This window comes from Salvelinus namaycush, unplaced genomic scaffold (assembly GCF_016432855.1).
Source record: "Salvelinus namaycush isolate Seneca unplaced genomic scaffold, SaNama_1.0 Scaffold1905, whole genome shotgun sequence".
NCBI lineage: Eukaryota > Metazoa > Chordata > Actinopteri > Salmoniformes > Salmonidae > Salvelinus > Salvelinus namaycush.
In genome coordinates this window covers 1-24,559 of record NW_024058681.1, presented here as the reverse complement: position 1 = coordinate 24,559, position 24,559 = coordinate 1, and the positions used below count along the sequence as shown (strand labels likewise).

Below are 24,559 nucleotides of genomic sequence, written 5' to 3'. Positions count from 1 at the left end.
AGAGAGAGTCTATCCTAGCTGTCCTCGGAGTCAGAGAGAGTCTATCCTAGCTGTCCTCTGAGTCAGAGAGAGTCTATCCTAGCTGTCCTCTGAGTCAAGAGAGTCTATCCTAGCTGTCCTCTGAGTCAGAGAGAGTCTATCCTAGCTGTCCTCTGAGTCGAGAGTCTATCCTAGCTGTCCTCTGAGTCAGAGAGAGTCTATCCTAGCTGTCCTCTGAGTCAGAGAGAGTCTATCCTAGCTGTCCTCTGAGTCAGAGAGAGTCTATCCTAGCTGTCCTCTGAGTCAGAGAGAGTCTATCCTAGCTGTCCTCTGAGTCAGAGAGAGTCTATCCTAGCTGTCCTCTGAGTCAGAGAGAGTCTATCCTAGCTGAAAGTGTCCTGTTTCTACTGTGCAAAGAAAGAGGAAAAGTTGTATTGGACTGAGGAACTACTGTACTGTCTTCTAAAGGAGCCTGCCTCTCTCTGTGCTGCTGGAAGTCTAAAGGACTATCTCTCTCTCTCTGTGCTGCTGGAAGTCTAAAGGACTATCTCTCTCTCTCTGTGTGTCCCTCCAGAGATGCCGTAGAGGTTGTGGCTGGTCTGTATGATCAGGTGGATGAGCTGGTTCACAGGCTGGTGATGCTGTCCAACCAACGCACTCAGGAACTGGACTTTATCATGGAGTTCAAGAGTCTGGAGCAGGGATTCAAGGAGGTGAGAGGGGCTGGGTGTTAGGACTGGGGTATAGGGCTGGAGCAGGGATTCAAGGAGGTGAGAGGGGCTGGGGTATAGGGCTGGGATTCAAGGAGGTGAGAGGGGCTGGGGTATAGGGCTGGGATTCAAGGAGGTGAGAGGGGCTGGGGTATAGGGCTGGAGCAGGGATTCAAGGAGGTGAGAGGGGCTGGGGTATAGGGCTGGGATTCAAGGAGGTGAGAAGGGCTGGGTGTTAGGACTGGGGTAGGGACTCAAGGAGGTGAGAGGGGCTGGGGTATAGGGCTGGGATTCAAGGAGGTGAGAGGGGCTGGGGTATAGGGCTGGGGCTGGGATTAAAGGAGGTGAGAGAGGCTGGGGTATAGGGCTGGGATTCAAGGAGGTGAGAGGGGCTGGGGTATAGGGCTGGGATTCAAGGAACTGGACTTTATCATGGAGTTCAAGAGTCTGGAGCAGGGATTCAATGAGGTGAGGTGAGGTTAGGGCTAGGGGCTGGGGATAGGGATAGGGGATACGGCTGGGGATAGGGATAGGGGCTGGTTATAGGGTTAGGGGCTGGTTATAGGGATAGGGGATAGGGGCTGATTATAGGGATAGGGGCTGGTTATAGGGTTAGGGGCTGGTTATAGGGATAGGGGCTGGTTATAGGGATAGGGGTTAGGGGCTGGTTATAGGGATAGGGGATAGGGGCTGGTTATAGGGATAGGGGCTGGTTATAGGGGATAGGGGCTGGTTATAGGGGATAGGGGCTGGTTATAGGGGATAGGGGCGGGTTATAGGGATAGGGGCTGGTTATGGGGATAGGGGCTGGTTATAGGGATAGGGGATAGGGGCTGGTTATAGGGATAGGGGCTGGTTATAGGGATAGGGGCTGGTTATAGGGATAGGGGCTGGTTATAGGGATAGGGGATGGTTATAGGGATAGGGCTGGTTATAGGGACTAGGGGCTGGTTATAGGGATAGGGGATGGTTATAGGGATAGGGGCTGGTTATAGGGTTAGGGGCTGGTTATAAGGGATAGGGACTGGTTATAGGGGATAGGGGATGGTTATAGGGATAGGGACTGGTTATAGGGGATAGGGGCTGGTTATAGGGATAGGGGCTGGTTATAGGGATAGGGGATGGTTATAGGGATAGGGGATGGTTATAGGGACTAGGGGCTGGTTATAGGGATAGGGGCTGGTTATAGGGATAGGGGATGGTTATAGGGATAGGGGATGGTTATAGGGACTAGGGGCTGGTTATAGGGACTAGGGGCTGGTTATAGGGATAGGGGCTGGTTATAGGGATAGGGGCTGGTTATAGGGATAGGGGATCGTTATAGGATAGGGGCTGGTTATAGGGATAGGGGCTGTTTATTGGGACTAGGGGCTTGTTATTGGGACTAGGGGCTGGTTATAGGGATAGGGGCTGGTTATAGGGATAGGGGCTGGTTATAGGGACTAGGGGCTGGTTATAGGGGATAGGGGCTGGTCATAGGGTTAGGGGCTGGTTATAGGGATAGGGGCTGGTTATAGGGATAGGGACTGGTTATAGGGATAGGGGCTGGTTATAGGGATAGGGACTGGTTATAGGGATAGGGGCTGGTTATAGGGACTAGGGGCTGGTTATAGGGATAGGGGATAGGGGCTGGTTATAGGGTTAGGGGCTGGTTATAGGGATAGGGGCTGGTTATAGGGACTAGGGGCTGGTTATAGGGATAGGGGATAGGGGCTGGTTATAGGGATAGGGGCTGGTTATAGGGATAGGGGCTGGTTATAGGGACTAGGGGCTGGTTATAGGGATAGGGGATAGGGGCTGGTTATAGGGATAGGGGCTGGTTATAGGGATAGGGGCTGGTTATAGGGACTAGGGGCTGGTTATAGGGATAGGGGATAGGGGCTGGTTATAGGGTTAGGGACTGGTTATAGGGATAGGGGATAGTTATAGGGATAGGGGCTGGTTATAGGGACTAGGGGCTGGTTATAGGGATAGGGGATAGGGGATGGTTATAGGGATAGAGGATGGTTATAGGGATAGGGGATGGTTATAGGGATAGGGGCTGGTTATAGGGATAGGGGCTGGTTATAGGGTTAGGGGCTGGTTATAGGGGATAGGGGCTGGTTATAGGGATAGGGGCTGGTTATAGGGATAGGGGCTGGTTATAGGGATAGGGGCTGGTCATAGGGATAGGGGATGGTTATAGGGATAGGGGCTGGTTATAGGGATAGGGGATGGTTATAGGGATAGGGGCTGGTTATAGGGATAGGGGATGGTTATAGGGATAGGGGCTGGTTATAGGGATAGGGGCTGGTTATAGGGATAGGGGATGGTTATAGGGATAGGGGCTGGTTATAGGGATAGGGGATGGTTATAGGGATAGGGGCTGGTTATAGGGATAGAGTCTGGTTATAGGGTTAGGGGCTGGTTATAGGGATAGGGGCTGGTTATAGAGATAGGGGATGGTTATAGGGACTAGGGGCTGGTTATAGGGATAGGGGATAGGGGCTGGTTATATGGATAGGGGATAGGGGCTGGTTATAGGGATAGGGGCTGGTTATAGGGTTAGGGGCTGGTTATAGGGGTAGAGGATGGTTATAGGGGTAGGGCTGGTTATAGGGATAGAGGATGGTTATAGGGTTAGGGCTGGTTATAGGGATAGAGGATGGTTATAGGGGTAGGGCTGGTTATAGGGATAGAGGATGGTTATAGGGGTAGGGCTGGTTATAGGGATAGAGGATGGTTATAGGGGTAGGGCTGGTTATAGGGATAGAGGATGGTTATAGGGTTAGGGGCTGGTTATAGGGATATGGGATACGGGCTGGTTATAGGGATAGGGGCTGGTTATAGGGGATAGGGACTGGTTATAGGGGATAGGGGATGGTTATAGGGATAGGGACTGGTTATAGGGGATAGGGGCTGGTTATAGGGATAGGGACTGGTTATAGGGATAGGGACTGGTTATAGGGATAGGGGCTGGTTATAGGGTTAGGGACTGGTTATAGGGGATAGGGGCTGGTTATAGGGATATGGGATAGGGGCTGGTTATAGGGATAGGGGCTGGTTATAGGGTTAGGGGCTGGTTATAGGGGATAGGGGCTGGTTATAGGGATAGGGGCTGGTTATAGGGATAGGGGCTGGTTATAGGGACTAGGGGCTGGTTATAGGGATAGGGGCTGGTTATAGGGACTAGGGGCTGGTTATAGGGATAGGGACTGGTTATAGGGATAGGGGCTGGTTATAGGGATAGGGACTGGTTATAGGGATAGGGGCTGGTTATAGGGACTAGGGGCTGGTTATAGGGATAGGGGCTGGTTATAGGGATAGGGGCTGGTTATAGGGATAGGGGATGGTTATAGGGACTAGGGGCTGGTTATAGGGGATAGGGGCTGGTTATAGGGATAGGGGCTGGTTATAGGGATAGGGGATGGTTATAGGGTTAGGGGCTGGTTATAGGGGATAGGGGCTGGTTATAGGGATAGGGGCTGGTTATAGGGATAGGGGATAGGGGCTGGTTATAGGGATATGGGCTGGTTATAGGGATAGGGGCTGGTTATAGGGATATGGGATAGGGGCTGGTTATAGGGATAGGGGCTGGTTATAGGGATAGGGGCTGGTTATAGGGATATGGGATAGGGGCTGGTTATAGGGATAGGGGATAGGGGCTGGTTATAGGGATAGGGGCTGGTTATAGGGATATGGGATAGGGGCTGGTTATAGGGATAGAGGATAGGGGCTGGTTATAGGGATAGGGGATGGGGGCTGGTTATAGGGATAGGGGCTGGTTATAGGGATAGGGGCTGGTTATAGGGATAGGGGATAGGGGCTGGTTATAGGGATAGGGGCTGGTTATAGGGATATGGGATAGGGGCTGGTTATAGGGATAGGGGATAGGGGCTGGTTATAGGGATAGGGGCTGGTTATAGGGATAGGGGCTGGTTATAGGGATAGGGGATAGGGGCTGGTTATAGGGATAGGGGATAGGGGCTGGTTATAGGGATAGGGGCTGGTTATAGGGTTAGGGGATGGTTATAGGGGATAGGGGCTGGTTATAGGGATATGGGATAGGGGCTGGTTATAGGGATAGGGGATAGGGGCTGGTTATAGGGATAGGGGCTGGTTATAGGGATAGGGGCTGGTTATAGGGACTAGGGGCTGGTTATAGGGACTAGGGGCTGGTTATAGGGATAGGGGATGGTTATAGGGATAGGGGCTGGTTATAGGGATAGGGGCTGGTTATAGGGATAGGGGCTGGTTATAGGGGATAGGGGCTGGTTATAGGGATATGGGATAGGGGCTGGTTATAGGGGATAGGGACTGGTTATAGGGTTAGGGGCTGGTTATAGGGATAGGGGTTGGTTATAGGGATAGGGGCTGGTTATAGGGTTAGGGGCTGGTTATAGGGATAGGGGCTGGTTATAGGGACTAGGGGCTGGTTATAGGGACTAGGGGCTGGTTATAGGGACTAGGGGCTGGTTATAGGGTTAGGGGCTGGTTATAGGGATAGGGGCTGGTTATAGGGACTAGGGGCTGGTTATAGGGACTAGGGGCTGGTTATAGGGACTAGGGGCTGGTTATAGGGTTAGGGGCTGGTTATAGGGATAGGGGCTGGTTATAGGGATAGGGGCTGGTTATAGGGATAGGGGCTGGTTATAGGGACTAGGGGCTGGTTATAGGGATAGGGGCTGGTTATAGGGGTTAGGGGCTGGTTATAGGGATAGGGGCTGGTTATAGGGATAGGGGATAGGGGCTGGTTATAGGGATATGGGATAGGGGCTGGTTATAGGGATAGGGGATGGTCATAGGGATAGGGGATAGGGGCTGGTTATAGGGATAGGGGATGGTTATAGGGGATAGGGGATATGGGCTGGTTATAGGGGATAGGGGCTGGTCATAGGGATAGGGGCTGGTTATAGGGGATAGGGGATATGGGCTGGTTATAGGGGATAGGGGCTGGTCATAGGGATAGGGGATGGTTATAGGGATAGGGGCTGGTTATAGGGGATAGGGGCTGGTCATAGGGATAGGGGATGGTTATAGGGATAGGGGCTGGTTATAGGGATAGGGGCTGGTTATAGGGACTAGGGGCTGGTTATAGGGATAGGGGCTGGTTATAGGGATAGGGGCTGGTTATAGGGATAGGGGCTGGTTATAGGGATAGGGGCTGGTCATAGGGATAGGGGATAGGGGCTGGTTATAGGGATATGGGATAGGGGCTGGTTATAGGGTTAGGGGCTGGTTATAGGGACTAGGGGCTGGTTATAGGGATAGGGGATAGGGGCTGGTTATAGGGATATGGGATAGAGTCTGGTTATAGGGTTAGGGGCTGGTTATAGGGATAGGGGCTGGTTATAGGGATAGGGGATGGTTATAGGGACTAGGGGCTGGTTATAGGGATAGGGGATAGGGGCTGGTTATAGGGATAGGGGCTGGTTATAGGGATAGGGGCTGGTTATATGGATAGGGGATAGGGGCTGGTTATAGGGTTAGGGGCTGGTTATAGGGTTAGGGGCTGGTTATGGGACTAGGGGCTGGTTATAGGGGTAGGGGCTGGTTATAGGGTTAGGGGCTGGTTATGGGACTAGGGGCTGGTTATAGGGACTAGGGGCTGGTTATAGGGACTAGGGGCTGGTTATAGGGACTAGGGGCTGGTTATAGGGACTAGGGGCTGGTTATAGGGATAGGGGCTGGTTATAGGGATAGGGGCTGGTTATAGGGATAGGGGCTGGTCCAAGGTGGCTTAGCAGTTCAGACGTCTTTTTCTGTTCCGTATTGTTCGTGTCCTGTATATATATATATTTACACCTTTCTTCGCATATCTTTTATCTATTTTATTATCCAAGAACTCAACTACAAAAGCTTTCCTGCAAAAGCTTTCCTGCAACCCGCTTCACCAATTACAAAGTATTATTTACCTCAATCTGAAAATCCATCGTGGACGCTAGCCAGGGGCTAATTCAGAAGCTAGCCTGAAAGCTAACCAGAAGCTACTCCGATAGCTAGCCAGAAGCTAATCTGTAGCTGCCCCGAAATTAGCCGGTTTGCTGGCTAGCGTTGGTGTTTCAGCTGCCCACGTTTAGTGGTCATCAGCTATTCCTTTAGCTCGATAATCTACCGGCACTTTTGTGCAACGCGACTCGGACCGGAGCATTCCGGGACTCTTTTTCTCTCAGTTTCCCCGGATTCCAGCCGCAGGCTCTGGACACTTGCACCTTGATTTCGCAGCTAGCTAGCTGCAAACCGTGTGACTATTGGCTTACGTCGACCCCGGAGCAAACTCAAATCATTCTGGAGCTAGCCAGCTGAGGAGTTCCATCACCATCCGGACCCGTTTCTTTTGTTGCTGCTGCAGATACGGAACCCCACCGGGCCTTCACGACTGACTGCCGCGACTGACTGCCGACGTTATCTGCCCGAGGGATTTATCCAACTGGCACCTCCGTCCCGACGTTACCTGAACGCTCATCTGAGGCCCGCTAATCGTTAGCTGTCTTATCGGCTGCTATTTGAACAAGTATATCGGACAACTATTATTATTATTATTATTTATTTATTTTATTTTTTCCTTGGGTCACTATATCTATTTTGCCAATTTGGATTGATCCCCTCTACCACACGGAACCCCACTACACGGAACCCCACTAACCTACCGACGGAAACGCACGAGGTACCTACAAACAGACCTCCATCCTATGCTGTTACCGATAGCCATATACCCGGCCAGCTGTCTGGATCGCCACGACCCCAACCAACCTCTACTCACTGGACCCTTATTGATCACTCGATTAGCATGCCTCTCCTTAATGTAAATATGCCTTGTCCATTGCTGTTCTGGTTAGTGTTTATTGGCTTAGTTCACTGTAGAGATTCTAGCCCTGCTCTCTATACCATATCCAACCTCTCAGTTCCACCACCCACATATGCGATGACATCACCTGGTTTCAATGATGTTTCTAGAGACAATATCTCTCTCATCATCACTCAATACCTAGGTTTACCTCCACTGTATTCACATCCTACCATACCTTTGTCTGTACATTATTCCTTTAAACTATTTTATCGCCCCCTGAAACCTCCTTTTACTCTCTGCTCTAGTAGCTCTAGGCGACCAATTCTCATAGCTTTTAGCCGTACCCTTATCCTACTCCTCCTCTGTTCCTCTGGTGATGTAGAGGTGAATCCAGGCCCTGCAGTACCTGGCTCCACTCCTATTCCCCAGGCGCTCTCTTTTGATGACTTCTGTAACCGTAATAGCCTTGGCTTCATGCATGTTAACATTAGAAGCCTCCTCCCTAAGTTTGTTTTGTTCACTGCTTTAGCACACTCTGCCAACCCGGATGTTTTAGCCGTGTCTGAATCCTGGCTTAGAAAGACCACCAAAAATTCAGACATTTTCATCCCCAATTACAAGATTTTCAGACAAGATAGAACGGCCAAAGGGGGCGGTGTTGCAATCTACTGCAAAGACTGCCTGCAGAGTTCTGTTATACTATCCAGGTCTGTTCCCAAACAATTTGAACTTCTACTTTTAAAAATCCACCTCTCTAAAAACAAGTCTCTCACCGTTGCCGCCTGCTATAGACCACCCTCTGCCCCCAGCTGTGCTCTGGACACTATATGTGAACTGATTGCCCCCCATCTATCTTCAGAGCTCGTGCTGCTAGGCGACCTAAATTTGAACATGCTCAACACCCCAGCCACCCTACAATCTAAGCTTGATGCCCTCAATCTCACACAAATGATCAATGAACCTACCAGGTACCACCCCAATTCCGTAAACACGGGTACCCTCATAGATATCATCCTAACAAACTTGCCCTCCAAATACACCTCTGCTGTTTTCAACCAAGATCTCAGCGATCACTGCCTCATTGCCTGCATCCGTAATGGGTCAGCGGTCAAACGACCTCCACTCATCACTGTCAAACGCTCCCTGAAACACTTCAGCGAGCAGGCCTTTCTAATCGACCTGGCCGGGGTATCCTGGAAGGATATTGATCTCATCCCGTCAGTAGAGGATGCCTGGTCATTTTTTAAAAATGCCTTCCTCACCATCTTGAATAAGCATGCCCCATTCAAGAAATTTAGAACCAGGAACAGATATAGCCCTTGGTTCTCTCCTGACCTGACTGCCCTTAACCAACAGAAAAACATCCTATGGCGTTCTGCATTAGCATCGAACAGCCCCCGTGATATGCAACTTTTCAGGGAAGCCAGAAACCAATATACACAGGCAGTTAGAACAGCCAAGGCTAGCTTTTTCAAGCAGAAATTTGCTTCCTGCAACACAAATTCAAAAAAGTTCTGGGACACCGTAAAGTCCATGGAGAATAAGAACACCTCCTCCCAGCTTCCAACCGCTCTGAAGATAGGAAACACTGTCACCACCGACAAATCCACTATAATTGAGAATTTCAATAAGCATTTTTCTACGGCTGGCCATGCTTTCCACCTGGCTACCCCTACCCCGGACAACAGCACTGCCCTCCCCTCTGCTACTCGCCCAAGCCTTCCCCATTTCTCTTTCTCCCAAATACAGTCAGCTGATGTTCTAAATGAGCTGCAAAATCTGGACCCTTACAAATCAGCCGGGCTAGATAATCTGGACCCTTTCTTTCTAAAACTATCTGCTGAAATTGTTGCCACCCCTATTACTAGCCTCTTCAACCTCTCTTTCGTGTCGTCTGAGATCCCCAAAGATTGGAAAGCAGCTGCGGTTATCCCCCTCTTCAAAGGGGGGGACACCCTTGACCCTAACTGCTACAGACCTATATCTATCCTACCCTGCCTTTCTAAGGTCTTCGAAAGCCAAGTCAACAAACAGATTACCGACCATTTCGAATCCCACCACACCTTCTCCGCAATGCAATCTGGTTTCAGAGCTGGTCATGGGTGCACCTCAGCCACGCTCAAGGTCATAAACGATATCGTAACCGCCATCGATAGGAAACAATACTGTGCAGCCGTATTCATTGACCTGGCCAAGGCCTTTGACTCTGTCAATCACCACATCCTCATTGGCAGACTCGACAGCCTTGGTTTCTCTAATGATTGCCTCGCCTGGTTCACCAACTACTTCTCTGATCGAGTTCAGTGTGTCAAATCGGAGGGTCTGTTGTCCGGGCCTCTGGCAGTCTCTATGGGGGTGCCACAGGGTTCAATTCTTGGACCGACTCTCTTCTCTGTTTACATCAATGATGTCGCTCTTGCTGCTGGTGATTCTCTGATCCACCTCTACGCAGACGACACTATTCTGTATACTTCTGGCCCTTCTTTTGACACTGTGTTAACAACCCTCCAGGCGAGCTTCAATGCCATACAACTCTCCTTCCGTGGCCTCCAACTGCTCTTAAATACAAGTAAAACCAAATGCATGCTCTTCAACCGATCGCTGCCTGCTCCTGCCCGCCTGTCCAACATCACTACTTTGGACGGCTCTGACTTAGAATATGTGGACAACTACAAATACCTAGGTGTCTGGTTAGACTGTAAACTCTCCTTCCAGACTCACATCAAACATCTCCAATCCAAAGTCAAATCTAGAATTGGCTTCCTATTCCGCAACAAAGCATCCTTTACTCATGCTGCCAAACATACCCTTGTAAAACTGACCATCCTACCAATCCTCGACTTCGGTGATGTCATTTACAAAATAGCCTCCAAAACCCTACTCAATAAATTGGATGCAGTCTATCACAGTGCCATCCGTTTTGTCACCAAACCCCCATATACTACCCACCACTGCGACCTGTACACTCTCGTTGGCTGGCCCTCGCTTCATACTCGTCGCCAAACCCACTGGTTCCAGGTCATCTACAAGACCCTGCTAGGTAAAGTCCCCCCTTATCTCAGCTCGCTGGTCACCATAGCAGCACCTACCTGTAGCACGCGCTCCAGCAGGTATATCTCTCTAGTCACCCCCAAAACCAATTCTTCCTTTGGACGCCTCTCCTTCCAGTTCTCTGCTGCCAATGACTGGAACGAACTACAAAAATCTCTGAAACTTGAAACACCTATCTCCCTCACTAGCTTTAAGCACCAGCTGTCAGAGCAGCTCATAGATTACTGCACCTGTACATAACCCATCTACAATTTAGCCCAAACAACTACCTCTTTACCTACTGTATTTATTTATTAATTTATTTTGCTCCTTTGCACCCCATTATTTCTGTCTCTACTTTGCACTTTCTTCCACTGCAAACCAACCATTCCAGTGTTTTTTAGTTTTTATTTTACTTGCTGTGTTGTACTCACTTCGCCTCCATGGCCTTTTATATTTTTATTTATTTATACATATATTTGTTTGCCTTCACCTCCCTTATCTCACCTCACTTGCTCACATTGTATATAGACTTATTTTTTTTCACTGTATTATTGACTATATGTTTGTTTTACTCCATGTGTAACTGTGTTGTTGTATGTGTCGAACTGCTTTGCTTTATCTTGGCCAGGTCGCAATTGTAAATGAGAACGTGTTCTCAATTTGCCTACCTGGTTAAATAAAGGTTAAATAAAAAATAAAATAAATAAATAAAATAGGGACTAGGGGCTGGTTATAGGGACTAGGGGCTGGTTATAGGGACTAGGGGCTGGTTATAGGGATAGAGGATGGTTATAGGGATAGGGGCTGGTTATAGGGTTAGGGGCTGGTTATAGGGATAGGGGATAGGGGCTGGTTATAGGGATAGGGGATAGGGGCTGGTTATAGGGATAGGGGATAGGGGCTGGTTATAGGGATAGGGGATAGGGGCTGGTTATAGGGATAGGGGCTGGTTATAGGGATAGGGGCTGGTTATAGGGATAGGGGCTGGTTATAGGGGTAGGGCTGGTTATAGGGATAGGGGATAGGGGCTGGTTATAGGGTTAGGGGCTGGTTATAGGGATAGGGGCTGGTTATAGGGTTAGGGGATAGGGGCTGGTTATAGGGATAGGGGATAGGGGCTGGTTATAGGGATAGGGGCTGGTTATAGGGATAGGGGCTGGTTATAGGGATAGGGGCTGGTTATAGGGATAGGGGCTGGTTATAGGGATAGGGGATAGTGGCTGGTTATTGGGATAGGGGCTGGTTATAGGGATAGGGGCTGGTTATAGGGATAGAGGATGGTTATAGGGTTAGGGGCTGGTTATAGGGATAGGGGCTGGTTATAGGGGTAGAGGATGGTTATAGGGGTAGGGCTGGTTATAGGGATAGAGGATGGTTATAGGGTTAGGGCTGGTTATAGGGATAGAGGATGGTTATAGGGGTAGGGCTGGTTATAGGGATAGAGGATGGTTATAGGGGTAGGGCTGGTTATAGGGATAGAGGATGGTTATAGGGGTAGGGCTGGTTATAGGGATAGAGGATGGTTATAGGGTTAGGGGCTGGTTATAGGGATATGGGATAGGGGCTGGTTATAGGGATAGGGGCTGGTTATAGGGGATAGGGACTGGTTATAGGGGATAGGGGATGGTTATAGGGATAGGGACTGGTTATAGGGGATAGGGGCTGGTTATAGGGATAGGGACTGGTTATAGGGATAGGGACTGGTTATAGGGATAGGGGCTGGTTATAGGGTTAGGGACTGGTTATAGGGGATAGGGGCTGGTTATAGGGATATGGGATAGGGGCTGGTTATAGGGATAGGGGCTGGTTATAGGGTTAGGGGCTGGTTATAGGGGATAGGGACTGGTTATAGGGGATAGGGGATGGTTATAGGGATAGGGACTGGTTATAGGGGATAGGGGCTGGTTATAGGGATAGGGGCTGGTTATAGGGATAGGGGATGGTTATAGGGATAGGGGATGGTTATAGGGACTAGGGGCTGGTTATAGGGATAGGGGCTGGTTATAGAGATAGGGGATGGTTATAGGGATAGGGGATGGTTATAGGGACTAGGGGCTGGTTATAGGGACTAGGGGCTGGTTATAGGGATAGGGGCTGGTTATAGGGATAGGGGATGGTTATAGGGACTAGGGGCTGGTTATAGGGGATAGGGGCTGGTTATAGGGATAGGGGCTGGTTATAGGGATAGGGGATGGTTATAGGGTTAGGGGCTGGTTATAGGGGATAGGGGCTGGTTATAGGGATAGGGGCTGGTTATAGGGATAGGGGATAGGGGCTGGTTATAGGGATAGGGGCTGGTTATAGGGATAGGGGCTGGTTATAGGGATATGGGATAGGGGCTGGTTATAGGGATAGGGGCTGGTTATAGGGATAGGGGCTGGTTATAGGGATATGGGATAGGGGCTGGTTATAGGGATAGGGGATAGGGGCTGGTTATAGGGATAGGGGCTGGTTATAGGGATATGGGATAGGGGCTGGTTATAGGGATAGGGGATAGGGGCTGGTTATAGGGATAGGGGCTGGTTATAGGGATAGGGGCTGGTTATAGGGATAGGGGATAGGGGCTGGTTATAGGGATAGGGGCTGGTTATAGGGATATGGGATAGGGGCTGGTTATAGGGATAGGGGATAGGGGCTGGTTATAGGGATAGGGGCTGGTTATAGGGATAGGGGCTGGTTATAGGGATAGGGGATAGGGGCTGGTTATAGGGATAGGGGATAGGGGCTGGTTATAGGGATAGGGGCTGGTTATAGGGTTAGGGGATGGTTATAGGGGATAGGGGCTGGTTATAGGGATATGGGATAGGGGCTGGTTATAGGGATAGGGGATAGGGGCTGGTTATAGGGATAGGGGCTGGTTATAGGGATAGGGGCTGGTTATAGGGACTAGGGGCTGGTTATAGGGACTAGGGGCTGGTTATAGGGATAGGGGATGGTTATAGGGATAGGGGCTGGTTATAGGGATAGGGGCTGGTTATAGGGATAGGGGCTGGTTATAGGGGATAGGGGCTGGTTATAGGGATATGGGATAGGGGCTGGTTATAGGGGATAGGGACTGGTTATAGGGTTAGGGGCTGGTTATAGGGATAGGGGTTGGTTATAGGGATAGGGGCTGGTTATAGGGTTAGGGGCTGGTTATGGGACTAGGGGCTGGTTATAGGGGTAGGGGCTGGTTATAGGGACTAGGGGCTGGTTATAGGGACTAGCGGGCTGGTTATAGGGTTAGGGGCTGGTTATAGGGACTAGGGGCTGGTTATAGGGATAGGGGCTGGTTATAGGGACTAGGGGCTGGTTATAGGGACTAGGGGCTGGTTATAGGGTTAGGGGCTGGTTATAGGGATAGGGGCTGGTTATAGGGATAGGGGCTGGTTATAGGGATAGGGGCTGGTTATAGGGACTAGGGGCTGGTTATAGGGACTAGGGGCTGGTTATAGGGATAGGGGCTGGTTATAGGGGTTAGGGGCTGGTTATAGGGATAGGGGCTGGTTATAGGGATAGGGGATAGGGGCTGGTTATAGGGATATGGGATAGGGGCTGGTTATAGGGATATGGGATAGGGGCTGGTTATAGGGATAGGGGATGGTCATAGGGATAGGGGATAGGGGCTGGTTATAGGGATAGGGGATGGTTATAGGGGATAGGGGATATGGGCTGGTTATAGGGGATAGGGGCTGGTCATAGGGATAGGGGCTGGTTATAGGGGATAGGGGATATGGGCTGGTTATAGGGGATAGGGGCTGGTCATAGGGATAGGGGATGGTTATAGGGATAGGGGCTGGTTATAGGGGATAGGGGCTGGTCATAGGGATAGGGGATGGTTATAGGGATAGGGGCTGGTTATAGGGATAGGGGCTGGTTATAGGGACTAGGGGCTGGTTATAGGGATAGGGGCTGGTTATAGGGATAGGGGCTGGTTATAGGGATAGGGGCTGGTTATAGGGATAGGGGCTGGTCATAGGGATAGGGGATAGGGGCTGGTTATAGGGATATGGGATAGGGGCTGGTTATAGGGTTAGGGGCTGGTTATAGGGACTAGGGGCTGGTTATAGGGATAGGGGATAGGGGCTGGTTATAGGGATAGGGGATAGGTACTGGTTATAGGGATAGGGGCTGGTTATAGGGATAGGGGCTGGTTATAGGGATATGGGATAGGGGCTGGTTATAGGGATAGGGGATAGGGGCTGGTTATAGGGATAGGGGCTGGTTATAGGGATAGGGGCTGGTTATAGGGATAGGGGCTGGTTATAGGGATAGGGGATAGGGGCTGGTCATAGGGACTGGTTATAGGGATAGGGGCTGGTTATAGGGACTAGGGGCTGGTTATAGGGATATGGGATAGGGGCTGGTTATAGGGTTAGGGGCTGGTTATAGGGATATGGGATAGGGGCTGGTCATAGGGATATGGGATAGGGGCTGGTTATAGGGATATGGGGATGGTCATAGGGATAGGGGCTGGTTATAGGGATAGGGGCTGGTTATAGGGATAGGGGATAGGGGCTGGTTATAGGGATAGGGGCTGGTTATAGGGATAGGGGATGGTCATAGGGATAGGGGCTGGTTATAGGGACTAGGGGCTGGTTATAGGGATAGGGGCTGGTTATAGGGATAGGGGCTGGTTATAGGGATAGGGGCTGGTTATAGGGATAGGGGCTGGTTATAGGGATAGGGGATGGTTATAGGGATAGGGGCTGGTTATAGGGATAGGGGATGGTTATAGGGATAGGGGATGGTTATAGGGATAGGGGATGGTTATAGGGATAGGGGCTGGTTATAGGGTTAGGGGCTGGTTATAGGGATAGGGGCTGGTTATAGGGATAGGGGCTGGTCATAGGGATAGGGGATGGTTATAGGGATAGGGGATGGTTATAGGGTTAGGGGCTGGTTATAGGGATAGGGGCTGGTTATAGGGTTAGGGGCTGGTTATAGGGGATAGGGGCTGGTTATAGGGATAGGGGCTGGTTATAGGGATAGGGGCTGGTTATAGGGATAGGGGCTGGTCATAGGGATAGGGGCTGGTTATAGGGATAGGGGATGGTTATAGGGTTAGGGGATAGGGGCTGGTTATAGGGTTAGGGGCTGGTTATAGGGTTAGGGACTAGGGGGCTGGTTATAGGGATGGGGGCTGGTTATAGGGATAGGGGCTGGTCATAGGGTTAGGGGCTGGTTATAGGGGATAGGGGCTGGTTATAGGGATAGGGGCTGGTTATAGGGATAGGGGCTGGTTATAGGGATAGGGGCTGGTCATAGGGATAGGGGCTGGTTATAGGGATAGGGGCTGGTTATAGGGATAGGGGCTGGTTATAGGGTTAGGGGCTGGTTATAGGGGATAGGGGCTGGTTATAGGGATAGGGGCTGGTTATAGGGATAGGGGCTGGTCATAGGGATAGGGGCTGGTGATAGGGATAGGGGCTGGTGATAGGGATAGGGGATGGTTATAGGGATAGGGGCTGGTTATAGGGATAGGGGCTGGTTATAGGGATAGGGGCTGGTTATAGGGTTAGGGGCTGGTTATAGGGGATAGGGGCTGGTTATAGGGATAGGGGCTGGTTATAGGGATAGGGGCTGGTTATAGGGATAGGGGCTGGTTATAGGGATAGGGGCTGGTTATAGGGTTAGGGGCTGGTTATAGGGTTAGGGGCTGGTTATAGGGATAGTGGATGGTTATAGGGATAGGGGCTGGTTATAGGGTTAGGGGCTGGTTATAGGGTTAGGGGCTGGTTATAGGGGATAGGGGCTGGTTATAGGGATAGGGGATGGTTATAGGGATAGGGGATGGTTATAGGGATAGGGGATGGTTATAGGGATAGGGGCTGGTTATAGGGATAGGGGCTGGTTATAGGGATAGGGGCTGGTTATAGGGATAGGGGCTGGTTATAGGGATAGAGTCTGGTTATAGGGTTAGGGGCTGGTTATAGGGACTAGGGGCTGGTTATAGGGATAGGGGATAGGGGCTGGTTATAGGGATAGGGGCTGGTTATAGGGATAGGGGCTGGTTATAGGGATAGGGACTGGTTATATGGATGGGGGATAGGGGCTGGTTATAGGGATAGGGGCTGGTTATAGGGTTAGGGGCTGGTTATGGGACTAGGGGCTGGTTATAGGGACTAGGGGCTGGTTATAGGGTTAGGGGCTGGTTATGGGACTAGGGGCTGGTTATAGGGACTAGGGGCTGGTTATAGGGACTAGGGGCTGGTTATAGGGACTAGGGGCTGGTTATAGGGACTAGGGGCTGGTTATAGGGACTAGGGGCTGATTATAGGGATAGAGGATGGTTATAGGGATAGGGGCTGGTTATAGGGTTAGGGGCTGGTTATAGGGATAGGGGATAGGGGCTGGTTATAGGGATAGGGGATAGGGGCTGGTTATAGGGATAGGGGATAGGGGCTGGTTATAGGGATAGGGGATAGGGGCTGGTTATAGGGATAGGGGCTGGTTATAGGGATAGGGGCTGGTTATAGGGATATGGGATGGTTATAGGGATAGGGGATAGGGGCTGGTTATAGGGATAGGGGCTGGTTATAGGGATAGGGGATGGTTATAGGGTTAGGGGATAGGGGCTGGTTATAGGGATAGGGGCTGGTTATAGGGATAGGGGATAGGGGCTGGTTATAGGGATAGAGGATGGTTATAGGGATAGGGGCTGGTTATAGGGGTAGGGCTGGTTATAGGGATAGAGGATGGTTATAGGGGTAGGGCTGGTTATAGGGATAGAGGATGGTCATAGGGATAGGGGCTGGTGATAGGGATAGGGGCTGGTTATAGGGATAGGGGATGGTTATAGGGATAGGGGCTGGTTATAGGGATAGGGGCTGGTTATAGGGATAGGGGCTGGTTATAGGGATAGGGGCTGGTTATAGGGTTAGGGGCTGGTTATAGGGGATAGGGGCTGGTTATAGGGATAGGGGCTGGTTATAGGGATAGGGGCTGGTTATAGGGATAGGGGCTGGTTATAGGGATAGGGGCTGGTTATAGGGATAGGGGCTGGTTATAGGGTTAGGGGCTGGTTATAGGGTTAGGGGCTGGTTATAGGGATAGTGGATGGTTATAGGGATAGGGGCTGGTTATAGGGTTAGGGGCTGGTTATTAGGTTAGGGGCTGGTTATAGGGGATAGGGGCTGGTTATAGGGATAGGGGCTGGTTATAGGGATAGGGGATGGTTATAGGGATAGGGGATGGTTATAGGGATAGGGGATGGTTATAGGGATAGGGGCTGGTTATAGGGATAGGGGCTGGTTATAGGGATAGGGGCTGGTTATAGGGATAGGGGCTGGTTATAGGGATAGAGTCTGGTTATAGGGTTAGGGGCTGGTTATAGGGACTAGGGGCTGGTTATAGGGACTAGGGGCTGGTTATAGGGATAGGGGATAGGGGCTGGTTATAGGGATAGGGGCTGGTTATAGGGATAGGGGCTGGTTATAGGGATATGGACTGGTTATATGGATGGGGGATAGGGGCTGGTTATAGGGATAGGGGCTGGTTATAGGGTTAGGGGCTGGTTATGGGACTAGGGGCTGGTTATAGGGACTAGGGGCTGGTTATAGGGTTAGGGGCTGGTTATGGGACTAGGGGCTGGTTATAGGGACTAGGGGCTGGTTATAGGGACTAGGGGCTGGTTATAGGGACTAGGGGCTGGTTATAGGGACTAGGGGCTGGTTATAGGGACTAGGGGCTGGTTATAGGGACTAGGGGCTGATTATAGGGATAGAGGATGGTTATAGGGATAGGGGCTGGTTATAGGGTTAGGGGCTGGTTATAGGGATAGGGGATAGGGGCTGGTTATAGGGATAGGGGATAGGGGCTGGTTATAGGGATAGGGGATAGGGGCTGGTTATAGGGATAGGGGATAGGGGCTGGTTATAGGGATAGGGGCTGGTTATAGGGATAGGGGCTGGTTATAGGGATAGGGGCTGGTTATAGGGATAGGGGCTGGTTATAGGGATATGGGATGGTTATAGGGATAGGGGATAGGGGCTGGTTATAGGGATAGGGGCTGGTTATAGGGATAGGGGATGGTTATAGGGTTAGGGGATAGGGGCTGGTTATAGGGATAGGGGCTGGTTATAGGGATAGGGGATAGGGGCTGGTTATAGGGATAGAGGATGGTTATAGGGATAGGGGCTGGTTATAGGGGTAGGGCTGGTTATAGGGATAGAGGATGGTTATAGGGGTAGGGCTGGTTATAGGGATAGAGGATGGTTATAGGGTTAGGGGCTGGTTATAGGGATATGGGATAGGGGCTGGTTATAGGGATAGGGGCTGGTTATAGGGGATAGGGACTGGTTATAGGGGATAGGGGATGGTTATAGGGATAGGGACTGGTTATAGGGGATAGGGGCTGGTTATAGGGATAGGGACTGGTTATAGGGATAGGGACTGGTTATAGGGATAGGGGCTGGTTATAGGGTTAGGGACTGGTTATAGGGGATAGGGGCTGGTTATAGGGATATGGGATAGGGGCTGGTTATAGGGATAGGGGCTGGTTATAGGGTTTGGGGCTGGTTATAGGGGATAGGGACTGGTTATAGGGGATGGTTATAGGGATAGGGACTGGTTATAGGGGATAGGGGCTGGTTATAGGGATAGGGGCTGGTTATAGGGATAGGGGATGGTTATAGGGATAGGGGATGGTTATAGGGACTAGGGGCTGGTTATAGGGATAGGGGCTGGTTATAGGGATAGGGGCTGGTTATAGGGACTAGGGGCTGGTTATAGGGACTAGGAGCTGGTTATAGGGATAGGGGCTGGTTATAGGGATAGGGGCTGGTTATAGGGATAGGGGCTGGTTATAGGGACTAGGGGCTGGTTATAGGGACTAGGGGCTGGTTATAGGGATAGGGACTGGTTATAGGGATAGGGGCTGGTTATAGGGATAGGGGCTGGTTATAGGGATAGGGGCTGGTTATAGGGGATAGGGGCTGGTTATAGGGATAGGGGCTGGTTATAGGGATAGGGACTGGTTATAGGGACTAGGGGCTGGTTATAGGGATAGAGTCTGGTTATAGGGATAGGGGCTGGTTATAGGGATAGGGGCTGGTTATAGGGATAGGGGCTGGTTATAGGGATAGGGGCTGGTTATAGGGATAGGGGCTGGTTATAGGGACTAGGGGCTGGTTATAGGGACTAGGGGCTGGTTATAGGGATAGGGGCTGGTTATAGGGATAGGGGCTGGTTATAGGGATAGGGACTAGGGGGCTGGTTATAGGGATAGGGGCTGGTTATAGGGACTAGGGGCTGGTTATAGGGATAGGGACTGGTTATAGGGATAGGGGCTGGTTATAGGGGATAGGGACTGGTTATAGGGGATAGGGGATGGTTATAGGGATAGGGACTGGTTATAGGGGATAGGGGCTGGTTATAGGGATAGGGACTGGTTATAGGGATAGGGACTGGTTATAGGGATAGGGGCTGGTTATAGGGTTAGGGACTGGTTATAGGGGATAGGGGCTGGTTATAGGGATATGGGATAGGGGCTGGTTATAGGGATAGGGGCTGGTTATAGGGTTTGGGGCTGGTTATAGGGGATAGGGACTGGTTATAGGGGATGGTTATAGGGATAGGGACTGGTTATAGGGGATAGGGGCTGGTTATAGGGATAGGGGCTGGTTATAGGGATAGGGGATGGTTATAGGGATAGGGGATGGTTATAGGGACTAGGGGCTGGTTATAGGGATAGGGGCTGGTTATAGGGATAGGGGCTGGTTATAGGGACTAGGGGCTGGTTATAGGGACTAGGAGCTGGTTATAGGGATAGGGGCTGGTTATAGGGATAGGGGCTGGTTATAGGGATAGGGGCTGGTTATAGGGACTAGGGGCTGGTTATAGGGACTAGGGGCTGGTTATAGGGATAGGGACTGGTTATAGGGATAGGGGCTGGTTATAGGGATAGGGGCTGGTTATAGGGATAGGGGCTGGTTATAGGGGATAGGGGCTGGTTATAGGGATAGGGGCTGGTTATAGGGATAGGGACTGGTTATAGGGACTAGGGGCTGGTTATAGGGATAGAGTCTGGTTATAGGGATAGGGGCTGGTTATAGGGATAGGGGCTGGTTATAGGGATAGGGGCTGGTTATAGGGATAGGGGCTGGTTATAGGGATAGGGGCTGGTTATAGGGACTAGGGGCTGGTTATAGGGACTAGGGGCTGGTTATAGGGATAGGGGCTGGTTATAGGGATAGGGGCTGGTTATAGGGATAGGGACTAGGGGCTGGTTATAGGGATAGGGACTGGTTATAGGGACTAGGGGCTGGTTATAGGGATAGGGACTGGTTATAGGGATAGGGGCTGGTTATAGGGATAGGGGCTGGTTATAGGGGATAGGGGCTGGTTATAGGGATAGGGGCTGGTTATTGGGATAGGGACTGGTTATAGGGACTAGGGGCTGGTTATAGGGACTAGGGGCTGGTTATAGGGATAGAGTCTGGTTATAGGGATAGGGCTGGTTATAGGGATAGGGGCTGGTTATAGGGGATAGGGGCTGGTTATAGGGATAGGGGCTGGTTATAGGGATAGGGACTGGTTATAGGGACTAGGGGCTGGTTATAGAGATAGAGTCTGGTTATAGGGATAGGGGCTTGTTATAGGGATAAGGCTGGTTATACGGATATGGGATGGTTATAGGGATAGAGGATGGTTATAGGGACTAGGGGCTGGTTATAGGGATAGAGTCTGGTTATAGGGATAGGGGCTGGTTATAGGGATAGGGACTATGGGCTGGTTATAGGGATAGGGGCTAGTTATAGGGATAGGGGCTGGTTATAGGGACTAGGGGCTGGTTATAGGGATAGGGGCTGGTTATAGGGATAGGGACTACGGGCTTGTTATAGGGACTAGGGGCTGGTTATAGGGATAGGGGCTGGTTATAGGGATAGGGGATAGGGGCTGGTTATAGGGATAGGGACTGGTTATAGGGATAGGGGCTGGTTATAGGGACTAGGGGCTGGTTATAGGGATAGGGGCTGGTTATAGGGATAGGGGCTGGTTATAGGGACTAGGGGCTGGTTATAGGGATAGGGGCTGGTTATAGGGATAGGGGATAGGGGCTGGTTATAGGGATAGGGGCTGGTTATAGGGATAGGGACTGGTTATAGGGATAGGGGCTGGTTATAGGGATAGGGGCTGGTTATAGGGATAGGGGATAGGGGCTGGTTATAGGGACTAGGGGCTGGTTATAGGGATAGGGGCTTGTTATAGGGATAGGGGATAGGGGCTGGTTATAGGGATAGGGGCTGGTTATAGGGATAGGGGCTGGTTATAGGGATAGGGGCTGGTTATAGGGACTAGGGACTGGTTATAGGGACTAGGGGCTGGTTATAGGGACTAGGGGCTGGTTATAGGGATAGAGTCTGGTTATAGGGATAGGGGCTGGTTATAGGGACTAGGGGCTGGTTATAGGGATAGAGTCTAGTTATAGGGATAGGGCTGGTTATAGGGACTAGGGGCTGGTTATAGGGATAGGGACTGGTTATAGGGATAGGGCTGGTTATAGGGACTAGGGTCTGGTTATAGGGATAGAGTCTGGTTATAGGGATAGGGGCTGGTTATAGGGATAGGGGCTGGTTATAGGGATAGGGGCTGGTTATAGGGATAGGGGCTGGTTATAGGGATAGGGACTGGTTATAGGGACTAGGGGCTGGTTATAGGGATAGGGGCTGGTTATAGGGATAGGGGCTGGTTATAGGGATAGGGGCTGGTTATGGGACTATGGGATGGTTATAGGGATAGGGACTACGGGCTGGGGGCTGGTTATAGGGATAGGGGATGGTTATAGGGACTAGGGGCTGGTTATAGGGATAGGGACTGGTTATAGGGATAGGGGCTGGTTATAGGGATAGGGGATGGTTATAGGGACTAGGGGCTGGTTATAGGGATAGGGACTGGTTATAGGGACTAGGGGCTGGTTATAGGGATAGAGTCTGGTTATAGGGATAGGGGCTGGTTATAGGGATAGGGGCTGGTTATAGGGATAGGGGCTGGGGATAGGGGCTGGTTATAGGGGATAGGGGCTGGTTATAGGGATAGAGTCTGGTTATAGGGATAGGGGCTGGTTATAGGGATAGGGGCTGGTTATAGGGACTAGGGGCTGGTTATAGGGATAGAGTCTGGTTATAGGGATAGGGGCTGGTTATAGGGATAGGGGATGGTTATAGGGACTAGGGGCTGGTTATGGGACTAGGGGATGGTTATAGGGACTAGGGGCTGGTTATGGGACTAGGGGATGGTTATAGGGATAGGGGCTGGTTATAGGGATAGGGCTGGTTATACGGATAGGGGATGGTTATAGGGATAGAGCATGGTTATAGGGACTGGGACTCTGTATCAGGCAGGAACTGGAGTTTATCATGGTTCAGGAGCCTGGAGAGGGATTCAAGGAGGTACATAACAGCTTATAACTCAGCTATGATGCATTATAGCAGAGTCTTCCAACCTCCAGTAATATCTAGCAAGTAATATCTAACAGTTTCACAACATATACCCCAAAATACACGTAAATCTAAGTAGGAATGAATTAAGACGTTATATATGGACGAGCGATGTCAGAGCAGAACGGACTAAGATACAGTAGAATAGTATAGAAAAACAGTATATACACATGACTTAAAGGTGCAAGGTGCAGAAATCACTCCGTCATTTCCTGGTTGATGAAAATTAGAATAGTTCCTCTAATTTCAGTTTTTGTGACAAAACAAATAAGTCTAGTGTAGATAGTCATTGTACCATCTAAACCGCTGTGAAATATATTTTCCATAACCACAAACATTGGCCGTTGATTACAGAACTTTTTTTTTTACATGGTGGGGGTCTCACATTTCTTTATATATTTAAAATGGAGTCACGGGCCAAAAAGGTTCGGGAACCTCTGATTACAGCAGGCACCAACTGTACATTAAGGGGCTGTCATAGATTTACAGTTATTGTCTGTCTGTGTGTGTGTGTGTGTGTGTGTGTGTGTGTGTGTGTGTGTGTGTGTGTGTGTGTGTGTGTGTGTGTGTGTGTGTGTGTGCGTAGGTGAGTGACTGGATTGAGGAGGTAGGAGAGAGTCGTCTGAGGACGCTCGGAGAGCTGGAGGATTCTCTGGAGCAGCTGCACAGGAAACAGACCCTCTTCAGAGACTTCTACACTGCTGCCTACGTAGGTACCTCTGACTGACTGGCTGGCTGGCTGGCTGGCTGACTGGCTGGCTGACTGACTGGCTGACTCACTGACTGTCTGGCTGACTGACTGGCTGTCTGGCTGACTGACTGACTGACTTGCTGTCTGACTGACTTGCTGTCTGACTGACTGGCTGTCTGACTGACTGGCTGACTGTCTGGCTGACTGACTGACTGGCTGTCTGACTGACTGACTGGCTGGCTGTCTAACTGACTGGCTGGCTGTCTATCTCTCCCTCTACACTGCTGCTTACGTATGTACCTCTGACTGACTGTCTGTCTGTCTGACTGACTGACTGACTGGCTGGCTGACTGGCTGTCTGACTGACTGTCAGACTGACTGACTGTCTGTCTGACTGACTGACTGACTGACTGTCTGTCTGACTGACTGACTGTCTGTCTGACTGACTGACTGTCTGTCTGACTGTCTGTCTGACTGACTGTCTGTCTGTCTGACTGTCTGTCTGTCTGACTGACTGACTGTCTGACTGACTGACTGACTGACTGACTGACTGACTGACTGTCTGGCTGACTGACTGGCTGACTGACTGGCTGGCTGACTGGCTGGCTGACTGGCTGTCTGACTGACTGACTGACTGGCTGTCTGACTGACTGACTGACTGACTGACTGACTGACTGTCTGTCTGTCTGTCTGTCTGTCTGACTGACTGACTGACTGACTGACTGACTGGCTGGCTGGCTGGCTGGCTGGCTGGCTGGCTGGCTGACTGACTGACTGACTGACTGGCTGACTGGCTGGCTGACTGACTGACTGACTGACTGACTGGCTGGCTGACTGACTGACATCCACAACACTAAATACTTCCTGCATGCTAGCTAACAACCACATTATAATGTCAATACTAGCTAACAACCACATTATAATGTCAATACTAGCTAACAACCACATTATAATGTCA

The 24,559-nt window shown here is 50.5% G+C and overlaps 1 protein-coding gene across 1 annotated transcript in view; it reads left to right on the top strand.

The window, feature by feature from the left end:
* Nucleotides 1–23,619, top strand: part of LOC120037830 (puratrophin-1-like) — a gene marked incomplete at both ends in the record, with an annotated part of 43,534 nt that extends 19,915 nt beyond the window's left edge. Inside the window, 2 exons of the mRNA XM_038983799.1 lie at nt 554–692; nt 23,497–23,619. Coding sequence (XP_038839727.1) covers nt 554–692; nt 23,497–23,619 — 262 coding nt within the window. The remainder of the gene's footprint in view (nt 1–553; nt 693–23,496) is intronic.
* Between the last annotated feature and the right edge of the window lie 940 nt (nt 23,620–24,559).